Source organism: Schistocerca serialis, chromosome 3 (assembly GCF_023864345.2).
Source record: "Schistocerca serialis cubense isolate TAMUIC-IGC-003099 chromosome 3, iqSchSeri2.2, whole genome shotgun sequence".
In the NCBI taxonomy this organism is placed as follows: Eukaryota; Metazoa; Arthropoda; class Insecta; order Orthoptera; family Acrididae; genus Schistocerca; species Schistocerca serialis.
In genome coordinates this window covers 68,982,780-69,001,656 of record NC_064640.1, presented here as the reverse complement: position 1 = coordinate 69,001,656, position 18,877 = coordinate 68,982,780, and the positions used below count along the sequence as shown (strand labels likewise).

At 43.1% G+C, this 18,877-nt stretch overlaps 1 protein-coding gene across 1 annotated transcript in view; it reads left to right on the top strand.

The window, feature by feature from the left end:
* LOC126470681 (uncharacterized) overlaps positions 1–18,877 on the top strand; it is a 990,891-nt gene that overhangs the window by 186,867 nt on the left and 785,147 nt on the right. The window contains exon 4 of the mRNA XM_050098681.1: positions 2,541–2,705. Coding sequence (XP_049954638.1) covers positions 2,541–2,705 — 165 coding nt within the window. The remainder of the gene's footprint in view (positions 1–2,540; positions 2,706–18,877) is intronic.

The following is an 18,877-nucleotide window of genomic DNA, read 5'->3' as shown; positions in this document are numbered from 1 at the left end:
ATACGAATGGAAAAACGTCTGTAGCTGCATTTTAGCCTTTTCGTTTTGACAGGAGAGTGTTTACGGACGCGAGAAGAACAGATGGAGACCGGGAAATGTCCGTGTACCAGACCTGGAATAACAGGGTACTGACAAGGGAACCTCTCCATCGCACCCCCCTCAGATTTAGTTATAAGTTGGCACAGTGGATAGGCCTTGAAAAACTGAACACAGATCGATCGAGAAAACAGGAAGAAGTTGTGTGGAACTATGAAAAAATAAGCAAAATATACAAACTGGGTCGTCCATGTGCAATATAGGCAATATTAAGGGCAATCTGAGACGAGGAGAGCCGTGGTCCCGTGGTTAGTGCGAACAGCTGCGGAACTAGAAGTTTTTGGTTCAAATCTTCCCTCGACCGAAAATTTTAACTTTTTATTTTCAGTTTATGTGACAAACCCTTATGTTTTCATCACTTTTTTTGGAGTGATTATTACATCCACAAGAAAACCAAAATCGGGCAAGGTAGAAGAATCTTTTTACCCATTCGCCAAGTGCACAAGTTAGGTGGGTCGACAACATATTCCTGTCATGTGACGCGCATGCTGTCACCAGTGTCGTATAGAATATATCAGACGTATTTTCCTGTGGAGGAATCGGTTGACCTATGACCTTGCGATCAAATGTTTTCGGTTCCCATTGGAGAGACACGTCCTTTCGTCAACTAATCGCACGGTTTTGCGGTGCTGTCGCAAAACACAGACACTAAACTTATTACAGTGAACAGAGACGTCAATGAACGAACGGACAGATCATAACTTTGCGAAAATAAAGAAAGCAAAATTTTCAGCCGAGGGCAGATTCGAACTAAAGACCTCTCGCTCCGCAGCTGTTCACGCTCACGCGGCTCACATTGCCCTTAATATTGATTATCTTAGGCATGGACGACCCAGTTTGTATATTTTGCTTATTTTTTCATAGTTCCACACAACTTCTTCCTGTTTTCTCGATTGATCTGTGTTCAGTTTTTCAAGGCCTATCCACTGTGCCAACTTATAACTAAATCTGAGGGGGGTGCGATGGGGATGTTCCCTCGTGAGGACAACGACAACACATGACGGTACAGGCAAACGGTCGGCCGAAATTTTATTAACCAAAAAACGGTAGTGTGTACTCTTCATGGGAATCCGTGAGCAAGGATGATCGTAAGCGGATTTCTCTCCATTTGGAAAGGTTTGCCGCTGTTTTCTTCACCAGGACGCCACCATTCTGTTATTTATAAAAAATGGTTCAAATGGCTCTGAGCACTATGGGACTTAATATCTGAGGTCATCAGTCCCCTAGAACTTAGAACTACTTAAACCTAACTAACCTAAAGACATTACACACACCCATGCACGAGGCAGGATTCGAACATGCAACCGCAACCCGCACGCGGTTCCAGACTGAAGCGCCTAGAACCAATCGGCCACACCGGCCGGCCTGTTATTTCTGTCATTTGTCTTCTTCACTGATGAAGCGAACTTTGTAAGAGTTGGTGTCCTTAACCTACGCAATCGTCAATTTTAGGTAACAGAACTGGACCGGTTGGTCTTCCAGAATGTCCGTGTACAGACGTATTTGGAATTGTCTGAAGTACAACTTTGCCCCTTAGTTGAAGGTGTGCCACTTAGAACATGACAGGCTGTGTGTTGCAAACACAATGTAGCACAGTCCACTTCTATATTAACGTCCACCGACATCTCAGTAGCGTCTTCTCCATACAATAGATAGGACACAGAGGTACTGCGGTGTAGCCTGATAGAGCACTGAATCGCTCACTGACATCTATGTAACGTCTTCCCCAGATGACATATGGGATGCAGCCATTCTTTAGCATTGGCGAGTCCATCACTGAGCTAGGACATCGTTTATCTCTGGTTGTGGGGGCAACTTAAAAGTATTGCACTGAGGTGCGCAGACATTGAAGAACGTTTCAGCATAGTATGTGAAGAAATTGCGTTGCAGGCGAGAACATTCGAAAGAAGTCAATGAAGGAATATATAGCCACATGTATTGTTTCCTATAGAAAACATTTGTAACTTCTTTTGTGTAAGAGAAAAATCAAGTGCCATAATCTTACAACGACAAATGATTTTGTGTAATACCGCACTATTATCTATCATGGGAAATATACATTTATTGATTGATACGTTATGAAATAATGTTCAAATGTGTGTGAATTCCTAAGGGACCAAACTGCTGAGGTCATCGATTCCTAAACTTACACGCTACTTAAACTAATTTATTCTAAGAACAACATACACACACACACACACACACACACACACACACACACACACACACACACGCCCGAGGGAGGACTCGAACCTCCGGCGGAAGAGGCCGCGCAATCAGTGACATAGCGCTCAAACGGCGCGGCCATTCCGCGCAGCTATGTGTATGAAATTTTTGTTCAATATATTATCAGAAAACACTACTGAAGTTTGTACAGATAGATAACGTTCACAATGTATAATGTGGATACGTCCCTAAAATATATCTCTTTCACTGTGTTGCAGTGTCGACAGGACTACAAAAACGCATATCTGTCGTACATGTCGAATCCAACGAACGCCGCAATGGCGGCGTATCTGGACTGCCACAACAGCTATGTGCAGCAGCTGCACGCTACCAACGGCATGCTGGACCAATATCACACTGAGACACTGCCACAGCTACTCCAGGTAAGTGCGCGCTCTGCACTGCAAGCGCACGGCAGCACGGCGCTAATCAAGTAACACAGAGATTCTCCAGGTCAGTACAAGCTCAATACAGTAGCGAACTGCAAACAGGGTGCCAGGTCAGTAACAGCGGGATATTCTGCCGCTATTGTTTCAAAGTCAGTGGAAGTTCAGCGCAGCAGAAAAGTATAAACAGGATACCAGGCAAGTACTTGCTTTGTTTATGTATTGTTTTCTGCTTTTAAACAGATTCTGCGCAATGCAAACTGGACGGGGACTGTGCATGTTGGGTATGACCACATGGAAAATTTGCCGCCGTTCGGAAACAGCTAGAAGCTGCGTTAGCCACGGTTGACAACTTCACTACTGCTGTAATCTACGATGACAGCTGGGGAATCAGTGGTTAAAACTGGGACATCTTTAGTGCCGTTTGTTGCAGATGACACAAGTATTGCAATAAATAGTATGTCGAGTGTAGTTCTAGAAAGATCTGCTAATGATATTTTCATGGATATTAATAAATGGCTTAAAGCCAACTCACCGACATTAAACTTCGAAAAGACTCACTATATGCAATTCAGAACTTGTAATAAGTTTCCACCCAGCATATGGATAAAGTATGAAGAAGAGCAGATAGAAGAGATTGACAGTCTTAAATTCCTGGGATTACAACTTGATAATAAATTCAGTTGGAGGGAGCACACCACAGAATTGCAGAAACGCCTTAACAAATCTGTATTTGCAATTCGAGTGTTAGCAGACATAGGCGACATAAAAATGAAAAAGCTTGCATACTTTGCCTTCTTTCAATCCATAATGTCATATGGTATAATATTTTGGGGAAACTCTTCAAGTCAAACAAAAGTTTTTAGAGTCCAAAAGCGTGTAATGCGTACTACTTGTGGAGTAAATTCACGGACGTCCTGTAGAAACCTCTTCAAAGAAGTGGGTATACTAACTACTGCCTCTCAGCATATTTACTCCTTAATGAAATTTGTCCTAAATAATATATCTCTTTTTCCAACAAACAGCTCAGTTCATACATATAATACCAGGAACAAAAATGATCTGCTCAAAGACTTAAAAGCACTTACTTTAGTTCGAAAAGGGGTCCACTACTCAGGAACACTCATCTTCAATAATTTGCCAGCAAACATAAAAAACTTAGTGACAAATAAAGATCAGTTTAAAAGGACCCTGAAAGACTTACTAGTGGCCAACTCCTTCTACTCCATTGCCGAATCTTTTAATAGAAACAATTGATGTATTGTATATATTCATACTATTAGTATAGTTATTTTAGCTATAAAAAAATTGACTTGTTCCACATTCACGAGGATCTCCTGAACACGGATCTATGAAACGAAAAACTAATCTAATCTAATCTAATCTAATTTAATCTAATCCCACATTGTCACTGTGTCTTTTGACGAAGCATATCTGAGGAGGCTATCCTCATTCGAGCGTGAGAGGCGAACAGTGGTGGATCCGCATGTCTCTGGGCAGAGGGCACATGGGGGTACTGGCCGTCCGGCTGCCCCTTTGTGCTTTAACAACATGTACGATGTGCTACCCAATGTTAATAACACAACTGAGCGAGCATAGGATGCCTCGCCTGTTGGGGCAGTGGCCGATGGTAATGCTAGTCATTGAGAGCTCTAACGTTAGGCTAGAAGTAGAGCCTCTCAGGGAAATAGCAAGCAGGTCAAGGAACAAGGCCAGTTCTCTGGGATGTCTCGTCGTTGTTTAATATGGTAGGAAACGGCAGGAGCATCCATTCTAAACATCCAGAATCAGCACTGCTTATTAAAGCTAACACTGCCCTGACAGTATTAGGAACAGAAAGTGGTTCAAAGTGGAAATGAATAATAATGAAATCCTAATTTCAGACTGCCATACACACTGCTCAAAAGATTTAAAAGGTCACTTTTCTGAAACACGTTATTTTTCCCATTGCGACACATAAGTGTGGAATTTGGCTCAAAGATGGCTACACCCTTCCTCTGTAATTATTTAAAACGTGGGCCCCTGCGACGTCACCCTCGGGCTCGGCCACTCTTCAGACAGAAAGGCGTCGAGGCGTACGAAAAACTGGCCAGAGCTCAGAAGTTTATGTTAAATATAAGATAGGTTAATGTTATCACAATGGCATCAAATGTCACCAATTTTCTACCCAATGCCACATGGGGGGGTCCACCTCTCAAAAAATGGTTCAAATGGCTCTGAGCACTATGGGACTCAACTGCTGAGGTCATAAGTCCCCTAGAACTTAGAACTACTTAAACTTAACTAACCTAAGGACATCACACACATCCATGCCCGAAGCAGGATTCGAACCTGCGACCGTAGCGGTCACGCGGCTCCAGACTGTAGCCCCCAGAACCGCACGGCCACTCCGGCCGGCTCCACCTCTCACCCTTTCTCTAGACGATTCTGTGATCGAGGTCAGAAGAACGACTCCCAGCGTGGAATTTACGTGGTTTTCTTGTGGATGGCCGAGGAAAGCATTTCAGACACACCGCTGTTCAGAATCGCCACAAAAGGCTTCCGGATATGGCAAACGGGCGTTATTGAAACCACGCCTTCCGTTGGGGTCTCATTAACACACATTTAGCGGTCGAACACGACAGTTTGCAGTGCGATGATTAACATAACGACATTCTTCACAACCATTTTTTTTTAAATTTCTAAACAGGTAACTACATCAACAAAAGAGAAAAATTATGTACATGATAAATCGCAATAAGATGCATGTCTTAAATAATTTAAATAATAAGAGTATAACAATAAAAATGTTCTTCAGCAGTAGAAATAATCGGTTTACAAAATTAAATGTCTTCTTCTATAGTGTTCTCTTCGCTGTCTTACTTCTGTCTTCCAGTGGATTATCCTATTCCAATTTTGTCAACTGTTATTTCCAGCGTGTAGACAAATAATGTTATTTGTGGAGAAATGGTAGACAGTATGCTGTTTGCTATATCTTTGTATATATGCTTATTTCGACTTTATTGCCTTCGTCAGTACATGTCGTGACGTTGTAGATGGACATACATGAACTTTGAGTAAGTTGATAAAGTTATCATCATGGACTGTGCGGCTGGTCCCGGCGGAGGTTCGAGTCCTCCCTCGGGCATGGGTGTGTGTGTTTGTCCTTAGGATAATTTAGGTTAAGTAGTGTGTAAGCTTAGGGACTGATGACCTTAGCAGTTAAGTCCCATAGGATTTCACACACATTTGAACATTTGACAAAATTATCATTCCCTCTGATGTTAACAATGCAATTGACATAACATCCTAGTAACCACATGACAGTGTTGTTTTTTGTGATAGGAGACGGGTAGGATGCAGACCGAAGTCGGATGCATGTCGTGTAGTTGGTACCGTAGTTCCTTGAAAGCAGGACAAGTTTATTCATGATCCATCTCCAGTTGCGTAAGTGACCACAGCAAGTGAATCAGTGGATGAGGGTATCAACTAATCCACATGAGAGCCATTTATCCGTATCACTAAATCCTATTCTGTGGAGATTTTCGTTTGTTGCTATGGTATTGTTAACAAACCTGTACCTTGGGAATGTAACGTCAGATGTATGTATTTTGAGGATTGTGTTTGTTCACACAGTTTCCCAGTCGTTTGTTTGTATTCTGAACAGTTGGGAATTTTCGCATTTTTCGATTCGCGCTGGAAATCTCCTGTTGTCACTGGTTCCTCTTTAGGAGACTAGCGTCTTGGAGGTAGAATTCCCTAATACGTTTCAACTTGGTGTTAACATTACTTATGTCAATAGGTGGATGCATATTTGCTGGACGCACGATTTGGGTTGGGTTGTTTGGGGGGGAGGAGACCAAACAGCGAGGTCATCGGATTAGGAAAGGAAGTCGGCTGTGCCCGTTCAAAGGAGCCATCCCGGCATTTGCCTGTGGCGATTTAGGTAAATCACGGAAAACATAAATCAGGATGGCCGGACGCGGGATTGAACCGTCGTCTTCCCGAACGCGAGTCCAGTATGCTAACCACTGCGCAGCCTCGCTCGGTCACGATTTGGGAAAGCTTAGTAGCAGTATAGCCTGGAATCTTGTTTAGCAGTGTTATTATTCTCTTGAGGAAGAACCCCGTTGTTTGAATATGCTCCATTCCACATGTATCGTCTAGTTAGTCGCAGTAACCTGTTGCCCTCCATTTCCGCAATGAGAAAGACCTGGGCGACATAGTATTGGAGAATACATTCTTGTTTATGATTCTATTTTTTTTAAATTAGTTTCACGATGCTCCAGTTTTGTCCCACAATTACACTTTGCGGTTGCGGTTTATTTGTGACAGATCTCCGATTTTTGGCTGCCATGTTTAGGGTGTACCTGCCTAAGACGACTGCCTGTGATCGTCCACAACTCGTGCCCACGGTATATCTAGGTTATGGAATTCCCTGATGTTTAGGATTATACATTTTCAGTCACTGAGTTATGGCCTAGAGGCAGTGCTATATTGGTCAGTGTCTCGTTTCATATGCGCTGTCTCGTTTTCATTCCTTATTAGGACAGTGACGACGCCAGCATATGCTGTTTCGGCTGACGTTCGATCACACGTGGAAATACGTGATATCATTTCGTTAAGGAGTCGTAACAGTGGCTCCAGCGACAGCACGAAAAGAGGCGTAGAAAGCGGTCTCCCCTGTGACATACCCTGCAGGCTATTAAAAGATTTTGTTATCTGTCCATTAACTTGTTCCCTAGCGAATATGCCAGTCATTATATTCCGAGCCACTTTTATTGCATTTTCTTCCAGACCCGATTTCTCCATTATCTTCATTATTTACTGATGGCGGACGTGATCAAAGGCTTTATGGATATTGACGAAAATAGAACGCGCATTTGACGTTGGCCGCAGCAGCTACTGAAATCAAGTCTCTGATTTCAGAAACTGCTGACATTGTAGTCGTTCCATGGATGCAGACTCCATGTTTTTCAGTACTTTTTTTTTAAAAAATGGGGTCCTCTTGCTGTTAATAGCTGTAGCAATAGTTTTGCAGTAAAAGTTCAACAATGTAATAAGTCACAGATTTTCGAAATTTTTCTGTCCGCTCTTCTTTAGTACGAGACAAATTTTGCCCTGTATCATCTCGGTAGGCACAATCCCGCCACAAATTATGTCATTTTAAATGGCAGTAGAAGTATGAAAAGCTGTTCTCTGGACCGATGACCTGAGCAGTTTGGTCCATTAGGAATTTACACTTATACAGCTATTCCCTCTTGACTTGAAAAAGAAACTAGTAAAAACACTTACACAGTCAGTTCCACAAGAAAGTGTACGTCGTTATCTGTCTGAAATACAAGTCACTATTATAAATGTATGCTTACATGAAAATACATGGTATTACTAATTTCACTATTAGCTAACGTTAATCCAATCGCCGCTATTGTCGAGTATAGCTTAGCACCTTTGTCCTCTCTTCGGTAAATCATCCACGTTTCTAAATATCGTTTGACACACATCGCAACAAATGAGCTTTGGTCCCTTTGAATGATTTGCAATAAATACTGCCTCGTGACGCTTCAGATATTTTGCACTCATTTTAAACTGCAACCGACAAAACAAAACATTCAACTCTCACATTATTTGGCTATACACTGTGCAAAGTCTCATTGATTACAGATTCGAGACCTCTACCATAGACGTCACTGCCGACGTGACATTTAAAATTATGGCGTACACTTTCTCGTGAAACTGACTGTACTTCCAATTACTGATTGGCTCTGAGCACTATGGGACTTAACATCTGAGGACATCAGTCCCCTAGAACTTGGAACTACTTAAACCTAACTAACCTAAGGACATCACACAGATCCATGCCCGAGGCAGGATTTGAACCTGCGACCGTAGCGGTCGCGCGGTTCCAGACTGAAGCGCCTAGAACCGCTCGACCACACCGACCGACAGTTAATGATTACAACGATGTCATCCTGTAAGACCTATCTCAGGAAATCTCACGGCGCCTGGAACTGGTTATGAATACCTGTGTTCATTATATCTGTGATGTTCGACTCTTTGGCCATATTTCATCATCATATGCACAACTATACTGGCTGCGTGCGAACAAGCACAGAGATTTTCATACCCTCTGTCTTCTCTACTGTCTTATCAACGAACACTGTCCCACATATCTGTCCTCAGCCTTAACGCTCTTATCTAAACAACATGGCAGAAACACCCATTTCCATCAGTGCAAAACCTCTTCTGTCCCTCTCCATCATTCAGTCACTTTCTCGAAGTCCTTCTCAGCAGCAGAAACCTCCCGCGTTTTATTGGAGAACTGAATAACATCTCCAGCTTCAGAAGACAGTTAATGACATATCTTTTAAAGTGACAGTAAGGACTGCTGTACGCACACGATACCCTCGTACTTCCGTCTCCCCAACCAGATCTTCCCCTTTTCCCAGTATTCTTAGCTGATGCAGTCTCCTTACATTTCCTTTCCCCAAAATCTAGTTATATTAGAAAACATCTGTTTTGTATACCTATAAATTCATTCTTTCAATACCTGTCGCCAACATTACTGTCAGTACTGTCATTATTCTTATACATATTATTATTATTTTTATATTATTGTTATCATTATTATTATTATTACTATCACTATTAGTGGCAGCAGCTGCAGTTGTACAAGTGTGTATGTATGTGTGTCTATTGAACCGGGGCCTATAAACGATGGAGAGGCTTCGTCCCGCCGTAACCCTCAGTGGTTCACAACCTTACAACAGGACACAGCAGTCCACCCACCTCATCGGCCCACACCGAACCCAGGGTTATTGTCCGTTTCGGCCCCCAGTGGACCCCCCTTCCCCCCTCCCTCCCACCCCCCCACCCCCCACACACACACCGGGAACGTCTCATACCATACGAGTGTAACCCCAATGTTTGCCTGGTAGAGTAATGATGGTGTACACGTACGTGGAGCCACTGTTTGCGCAGCAATCGCCGACATCGTGTAACTGAGTCGGGATAAGGGGAACCAGCCCGCATTCGCCGAGGCAGATAGAAAACCTCCTTAAAAACCATCCACAGGCTGGCCGGCACACTACCTCGATACTAATCCGCCGGGCGGATTCGTGCTGGGGACCAGCATGCCTTCCCACTCGGGAAGCAGCGCGGTAGACTTCGCGGCTAGCCGGCCGGGCTCGTAGTACAAGAACTCCCAGCATTAACTTTGTTAATTTGTAGTCAGTATAATTTACTGACTCTGCCACTTCAGACACTCAGATCATTTTGATGCTAGTTGTCACATTAAAACTGATATTTCTTTGGTAACTACGATGTAACAGATAATGTATGTGTCAAACCCTGGTCTGCTGTAAAAGAGGCCCTACAGCCCTAATCAGATCAGATTAAATAAATAAATAAATGTTGTTGTGGTCTTCAGTTCTGAGACTGGTTTGATGCAGCTCTCCACGCTACTCTACCCTGTGCAAGCTTCATCTCCCAGTACCTACTGCAGGCTACATCCTTCTGAAACTGCTTAGTGTATTCATCTCTTGGTCTCCCTCTACGATTTTTACCCTCCACGCTGCCCTCCAATACTAAATTGGTGATCCCTCGATGTCTCAGAACATGTCCTGACAACCGATCTCTTCTTCTAGTCAAGTTGTGCCACAAGCTCCTCTTCTCCCCAATTCTATTGAATACCTCCTCATTAGTTATGTGATCTACCCATCCAATCTGCAGCATTCTTCTGTAGAACCACATTTCGAAAGCTTCTATTCTCTACTTGACTAAACTATTTATAGTCCACGTTTCACTTCCATACATGGCTACAATCCATGCAAATACTTTCAGAAACGACTTCCTGACATTTAAATTTATACTCGATGTTAATAATTTTTTCTTCTTCAGAAACTCTTTCCTTGTCATTGCCAGTCTACATTTTATATCCTCTCTACTTCGACCATCATCCGTTATTTTGCTACCCAAATAGCAAAACTCCTTTACTACTTTAAGTGTCTCATTTCCTAATCTAATTCCCTCAGCATCACCCGACTTAATTCGAATACATTGCATTATCCTCGTTTTGCTTTTGTTGATGTTCATCTTATACCCTCCTTTCAAGACACTGTCCGTTCCGTTCAACTGCTCTTCCAAGTCTTTTGCTGTGTCTGACAGAATTAGAATGTCATCGGCGAACCTAAAAGTCTTTATTTCTTCTCAATGGATTTTAATACCTGCTCTGAACTTTTCTTTTGTTCCCTTTATTGCTTGCTCAATATTCAGGTTGAATAGCATCGGGGATAGGCTACAACCCTGTCTCGCTCCCTTCCCAACCACTGCTTCCCTTTGATACCCCTCGACTCTTATAACTGCCATCTGGTTTCTGTACAAATTGTGAATAGCCTTTCGCTCCCCGTAGTTTACCCCTGCCACCTTCAGAATTTGAAAGAGAGTATTCGAGTCAATATTGTCAAAAGCTTTCTCTAACTCTACAAATGCTGGAAACGTAGGTTTGCCTTTCCTTAATCTATTTTCTAAGATAAGTCGTAGGGTCAGTATTGCCTCACGTGTTCCAACATTCCTACGGAATCCAAACTGATCTTCCCCAAGGTCGGCTTCTATCAGTTTTTCCATTCATCCGTAAAGAATTCGCGTTAGTTTTTTGCAGCTGTGACTTATTAAACTGATAGTTCGGTAATTTACACAACTGTCAACACCTGCTTTCTTTGGGACTGGAATTATTATATTCTTCTTGAAGTCTGAGGGTACTTCGCCTGTCTCATACATCTTGCTCACCAGATGGTAGAGTTTTGTCTCGACTGGCTCTCCCAAGGCTGTCAGTAGTTCTAATGGTATGTTGTCTACTCCGGGGGCCTCGTTTCGGCTTAGGTCTTTCAGTGCTCTGTCAAACTCTTCACGCAGTATCATATCTCCCATTTCATCTTCATCTACATCCTCTTCCATTTCCATAATATTGTCCTCAAGAACATCGCCCTTGTATAAACCCTCTATATACTCCTCCTACCTTTCTGCTTTCCCTTCTTTGCTTAGAACTGGGTTTCCATCAAAGCTCTTGATATTCGTGCAAGTGGTTCTCCTTTCTCCAAAGGTTTCTTTAATTTTCCTGTAGGCAGTATCTATCTTACCCCTAGTGAGATAAGCCTCTACATCCTTACATTTGTCCTCTAGCCATCCCTGCTTAGCCATTTTGCACTTCCTGTCGATATTATTTTTGAGACGTTTGTATTCCTATTTGCCTGCATCATTTACTGCATTTTTATATTTTCTCTTTTCATCAGTTAAATTCAATATTTCTTCTGTTACCCAAGGGTTTCTACTAGCCCTCGTCTGTTTACCTATTTGATCCTCTGCTACCTTCACTATTTCATCCCTCAAAGCTACCCATTCTTCGTCTACTGTATTTCTTTCCCCCATTCCTGTCGATTGTTCCCTTATGCTCTCCCTGAAACACTGTACAACCTCTGGTTCTTTCAGTTTATCCACGTTCCATCTCCTTATATTCCCACCTTTTTGCAGTTTCTTCAGTTTTAATCTACAGTTCATAACCAATAGATTGTGGTCAGAGTCCACATCTGCCCCTGGAAATGTCTTACAATTTAAAACCTGGTTCCTAAATCTCTGTCTTACCATTATATAATCTATCTGATACCTTTTAATATCTCCATGTATACAACCTTCTTTCATGATTCTTGAACCAAGTATTAGCTATGGTTAAGTTATGCTCTGCGCAAAATTCTACAAGGCGGCTTCCTCTTTCAGTTCTTAGCCCCAATCCATATTCATCTACTATGTTTCCTTCTCTCCCTTTTCCTACTCTCGAATTCCAGTCACCCATGACTATTAAATTTTCGTCTCCCTTCACTACCTGAATAATTTCTTTTATCTCATCATACCTTTCATCAATTTCTTCGTCATCTGCAGAGCTAGTTGGCATATAAACTTGTACTACTGTAGTAGGCGTGGGCTTCGTGTCTATCTTGGCCACAATAATGCGTTCACTATGCTGTTTGTAATAGCTTACCCGTACTCTTATTTTTTTATTCATTATTAAACCTACTCCTGCATTACCCCTATTTGATTTTGTATTTATAACCCTGTATTCACCCGACCAAAAGTGTTGTTCCTTCTGCCACCGAACTTCACTAATTCCCACTATATCTAACTTTAACCTATCCATTTCCCTTTTTAAATTTTCTAACCGACCTGCCCGATTAAGGGATCTGACATTCCACGCTCCGATCCGTAGAACGCCAGTTTTCTTTCTCCTGATGACGACGTCCTCTTGATAGTCCCCGTCTGGAGATCCGAATGGGGGACTATTTTACCTCCGGAATATTTCACCCAAGAGGTAGCCATCATCATTTAATCATACAGTAAAGCTGCATGCCCTCGGGAAAAATTACGACTGTAGTTTCCCCTTGCTTTTAGCCGTTCGCAGTACGAGAACAGCAAGGCCATTTTGGTTAGTGTTACAAGGCCAGATCAGTCAATAATCCAGACTGTTGACCCTGCAACTACTGAAAAGGCTGCTGCCCCTCTTCAGGAACCACACGTTTGTCTGGCCTCTCAACAGATACCCCTCCGTTGTGGTTGCACCTATGGTACGGCTATCTGTATCGTTGAGGCACGCAAGCCTCCCCACCAACGGCAAGGTCCATGGTTCAGGGGGGGAATAAATAATTAGTCACAATAATATAGAGGCGTTTGTGATAAAACTGTTTGGATGTCCCGTCCGGTCCTGGAGCTTAGTGGGCTGCTTAGTTAATAATGAATTCAAATTCTTCATCCACTTTAAAATCAGCTACAAATTGTTTGTTGTCGTCTTTAGTGATTTCTCTGTTCAACGGTTGTATGGCTTCAGACGTGAAATCTTCATCGGCGTGACTCACGGAGTAATGCTGTTGTAGTTCGTTCACTATCTCGTTTTGGTGAGTGAGTGTATTCCCTTCCTCTGTTTGCAGATAGTCTATGAATGTGTGGCGTCTGCGGTTGGTTTGATGTTTGATGAGGTGATACGTGGACACTATCTCGGTTTCTACTAAGGATCATGCTTGGAATTTGATCTTCAGGCCATCGAACTGTTTACTATTGATGTTAATGAGCTACGTTTTAATTCTCCATGTCTGTTGCTTGTGCTCGTTTGTAAAGTTGGGTTTTTCATATAGTTCCATTCGGACAGAGAAGTAAAATTCTATGGTTGTCTTTGCCTCATAGGTTTTATGTCTTCCATAACTTATTAGACATGTTCGTAAGTGTCTTTTAGCAATTCTGGTCAACCAGTCGGCTTTTGACATGAAACTGTCGAGTGAACTTAGGCAGTTGGTCCATGTTGTTCTGGAAGTATCACGTAAATCTTCCTTATGTAGGTGAAAGTCGTTTAACATCTACTGGCCTCGATACCTTCTTGTGGGCTGTTTTTGTAGGTTCAACATAAAAAAGATCTGAAAATGGAACACGGGTGGCATCGGTTGTGAACACTTGCTGACGAATGTTCTCGGTTATGTACGTTCTGCCAGTTCGAGCTAGCTGAAGTCGATCGTAGGAAAGCGTATCTCACAAAAGTAGGGTATGTTAATCCCCATGCAACCTTGAGCCGCAAATTCTTCACACGGTCGTGAAATTCTTTACAGTTGTTAAAATACCGGGAGCTGGTCTTTCGTGTGAAGAACATAGTTAAAGTCGTCTCCTCTAAGTAGATTAGACACTTTTTCTCTGAGAAGATAGATTATTTCGTTTTTAAAGAATGAAACTCGTTCCATCTTTTTGCTACTGCCTGACGGGGCCGTAAACGTTTAGAACGTTGGCACCGTAAATTTTGCATGTGATTCCTCTCCCGAGTGCTAGTTTCTCAATCTCTCTAATTGGGATACGTTGACGCACAAGGATGGTTGTGCTTGTGTTCACGAGTGCTTGAACCACAGGTCATTCAAGTTTATTGGGGTCACTTCTTGTTAGAGTATGATATCAGCGTGAGACGCATATCCACGGTGTTGTTTTATACAACCCGCAATGTTATACCTGGCCTTCAAACACTACGAGCGAGATTTTCATATTCTCTTGCCTGCTATGCGCATACTGTTAGTCCTACAGGAAAAATGAGCAGGGCCTTTTTGTAGTATATTCAGTGTAGTTCAGTCTTGTGCTGGGGTGTTTCCACTGGGTGCCACGGTTTTCGAGTTCTTCAGGAAAATTGTACAAAAGCTACTTTCAAATCAACCTCCATCCCGCCACTCCTCTCTCACCAGCCAGAATTTCTAGTATGTTGTTCGTGGCACTTTCTCCTATCACAAAAATTTCCTGGCCGAGCGGTTCTAGGCGCTTCAGTCTGACATCGCGCGACCGCTACGGTCGCAGGTTCCAATCCTGCCTCGGGCATGGATGTCTGTGATGTCCTTAGGTTAGTTAGGTTTAAGTCGTTCTAAGTTCTGGGGGACTGATGACCTCAGATGTCAAGTCCCATAGCGCTCAGAGCCATTTGAACAAAAATTTCCGCCTACTTGAACTATTCCCGATATTTTACCTTTTTTGGTCTCTATTGATTGGGATATTACACCACCTGGATAGTCGCCTATGTTGTTAACATTTTTAATTTAAACTGCCGTGAGGGTAATGAAAGAAAAACGACTTTTGTAAACTTTGCGCTAAGACTAATCATGTTGACAATTCGATCCAACCTTAACCTTTACAAGCACAGTAATTTCGTAGTCAGAAAGCCTGACGAATACAACGACGTAATTGTTTATTTTATGCTATTTACATCATGAACTGTCACGTAAATTCTACACAGACGTCGATTTTACAATTCGAAAGTGCTCGACAAAGCCAGTCAATAGATACAAAGAAAGTTCGAACGTAGGAAATAATTCGTGCAATCACAAACTTTTGTGCTGTTGTAGGAGGCAGTGCCATTAACAACATACTGGAAATCCTGACCGGTGGGGGCTGAGTGTGGGAGTAGGGATACATCTGAAGCTCACATCTGTACGTTTTGCTTGAATAGCTCGAAATTATATGTTCCACCGAAAACGTAACCCAGTACAAAATTTAAATACACTGAGTTTACTACAAAAAGTTCCTATTCATTTTCACTCTAGCCTTATAGTTCGCGTGAACTGAGCGAGAGAATATGAAACTCTCACGTGTGGTTTTTCAAGGCCAGATATTGCATTGCAAGTTGCATAAAATGGTATCGGTAGCGGCAGCTGAATCACCCTGTGGTAATTTCTACAGTGCAGCTATTTTTAAATCAGACGTAATTCAGGGTAGGAACTGTGTATGCATGCGATGTTCCTTCATTAGCTTGTTTTGCGTTCAGTCGAATTAAGGCGTCAGATCATTCCATTTGTGTGTCCTTCGCAATAACTAATTCGTGACCGTCATTATCCCTTGCTTTGATGTTTTTCCATGTTTTTTGTGGCGTTTTCGTTGGGTGTATTTTTGTGATACTACGTGCAGTGATGCCGCCTCGTTCTACAGGTGATGATGACTGGGAAGGCCCTACTGACTGCCTGTTCCTATTCTACATCACTGACTTACCGTGCATTGAAATTGGTGTCTTTCGTTCCATTTGGACTGTATCTACATTATGAATCTCACTTCCCTCCTGTTTGTGTACGCCGACTGCTCTGTTCAAATGGTTCAAATGGCTCTGAGCACTATGGGACTTAACTTCTGAGGTCATCAGTCCCCTAGAACTTGGAACTACTTAAACCTAACTAACCTAAGGACACCACATACACCCATGCCGAAGGCAGGATTCGAACCTGCGACCGTAGCGGTCGCGCGGTTCCAGACTGTAGCACCTAGAACCGCTCGGCCTCTCCGCCTGGCGATTGCTCTGTTTGGAAGGTTGTCGATGGTACTATTCGACAACGATATTATTGCACTTGGCCTCCCGTGGAAATATGTCTTGATGTTAGAGCAAACAATTATAGCTGTGATTAAGGAAAGCTCATCTCATTATGAATGATTTCAAGACGGCTTTCCATATGAAGTGTTCAGCGTGTGCTCGTGATATTACGATACAAAATCACGATAAGCCAACCGAAGCGGTCGTACTCCCAGGTGCAATAATATTGCGGTCGATTAATAGGCTGGCGTGAGGATGTTTGTGTACTGTCATTAGGTTCCGTGACGTGTTTGTTTTCCTGCCTCGCGTGACCCGCTTTGATGCACTGACGCACGGGAGTACGAGTTGAAGGGAAGGTCACGACTTCATGTTGTCGTTCCGGTAACTAATTGAAGTCCTGTGTCATGGAGTCGGCAGCAGCTGTGTTATCTAATACTGTGTTCCCTAGTGTCCCTTTTGGACCACTGTCCCATTGCTGCAATGCCGTCGTCGGCACTATTCCCTTCGTATGTTCGTCGTCTATTAGTAGCTGCCACTAAAGTAACAATTTTAGGTACAGACTCTTCGACATCGTGTTTGCTTGCCAGCGGCGGAAAATCTTTGACACGTATTACATCAGAATTTGTGCTATTCCAAATGGACATGGCGAAGATCGTCAGGTGATTGATTTTCAGTTATGAGATCTGCTGGGTTAGTTCAAATGGCTCTGAGCACTATGGGACTCAACTGCTGAGGTCATTAGTCCCCTAGAACTTAGAACTAGTTAAACCTAACTAACCTAAGGACATCACAAACATCCATGCCCGAGGCAGGATTCGAACCTGCGACCGTAGCGGTCCTGCGGTTCCAGACTGCAGCGCCTTTAACCGCACGGCCACTTCGGCCGGCGCTGGGTTAGTTTCTTCCGTAAGCAGAGAGTTCAGCGAAACGAAAACCCATTTAGAACACTTTTGATCAGGGTGACCCCTTTCATTACATGTAAAGCGCGTGAGAACTTGGCCTGAGTATGAAAGCACGAAACCTGTATTGACTGGACCCGTGTTCGTTTATAATGTTTTAGCTTTACCGCACTTCGCTAACATTTCCTTAAGATAGAAATTTTCGACTTCAAGGGAGAGGCTGAAAACACAACATAATAACCAACGTCTGCGCAGGTAACAGAAACAGTGCTTACATTTCCGTTGCTTTGATGAAATTCAATTCCGTGTCTGTGTTTCATCAACAGCTAGTCCAACAACACTGGATTCAGCAGTTTCACAAAGAAGCTGCACTATTTCAGGTCATAATAAGCCCCATTAACTTGATCGTTTATGATTCCTACTACATGCAGTACCCAATCGTGTATTTACAGTGAAAGTCGTTGCAGAGCACGAGAAGACTTGTCCAATTCAAACTGCAGGGTATTTCTTCTTGAAACCTTGACAGACATTTTGCTACTTAACGTGAGAAGTTAGCAGTGAATGAACGCTCAGCAACACGGTAGAGAGAACAACAATATCGCACAAACACACACTCTCTCTCTCTCTCTCTCTCTCTCTCTCTCTCTCTCTCTCACACATACACACACAGACACACACACACACACACACACACACACACACACACACAGACGAATCGTAAAAGTAACTTTTCAACAATGCTAGATGCCAGAGAACACAGCAAGTCCGCGCACTACCGCGTCTCAATCGGAATTGCACCCTTTGACACTGCTTACATCCCCTGGTCGGGTCACCCCTTCTCTAAGGACATCGTGGAGCTGCAGCCCCATTGACCATAATCTGACCCATCTGGAGTGTTCCACGGTAGTGTAGCGCTGGTATACAGGGTGGAACCACTAGGGATCGTTCAAAACCATTCGACGAAATCTGAACGTGAACCGAAGCAGCAAAGGGTGTTGATAGTTTTTCAAGCCTCCTGTTTACTGACCACTTGTGGAGTGATCGTGCGGGTTGGAGCGGGTAGTGCGATTATGACACATGCATAAACCCTCTAAACCCTTCATCCCCACCTCAGTCCAGTAAAATCCTCATTGCGACCCACTCACCTTTAGTGAGCACTTTAAAAATGTACCTGTAGAGATACAGCTGATTACTAGGCACCCGTTGTCAGGCAATCCGTTCAACGGTTTTCAGCTGAGTAGGGCTACGCTACTTTCTTCCGCGTGATTGTGGACGTGCGGAATCTGAGGAGTGTACACTACTGGCCATTAAAATTGCTACACCACGAAGATAACGTGCTACAGACGCGAAATTTAACCGACAGGAAGAAGACGCTGTGATATGCAAATGATTAGCTTTTCAGAGCATTCACACAAGGTTGGCGCCGGTGG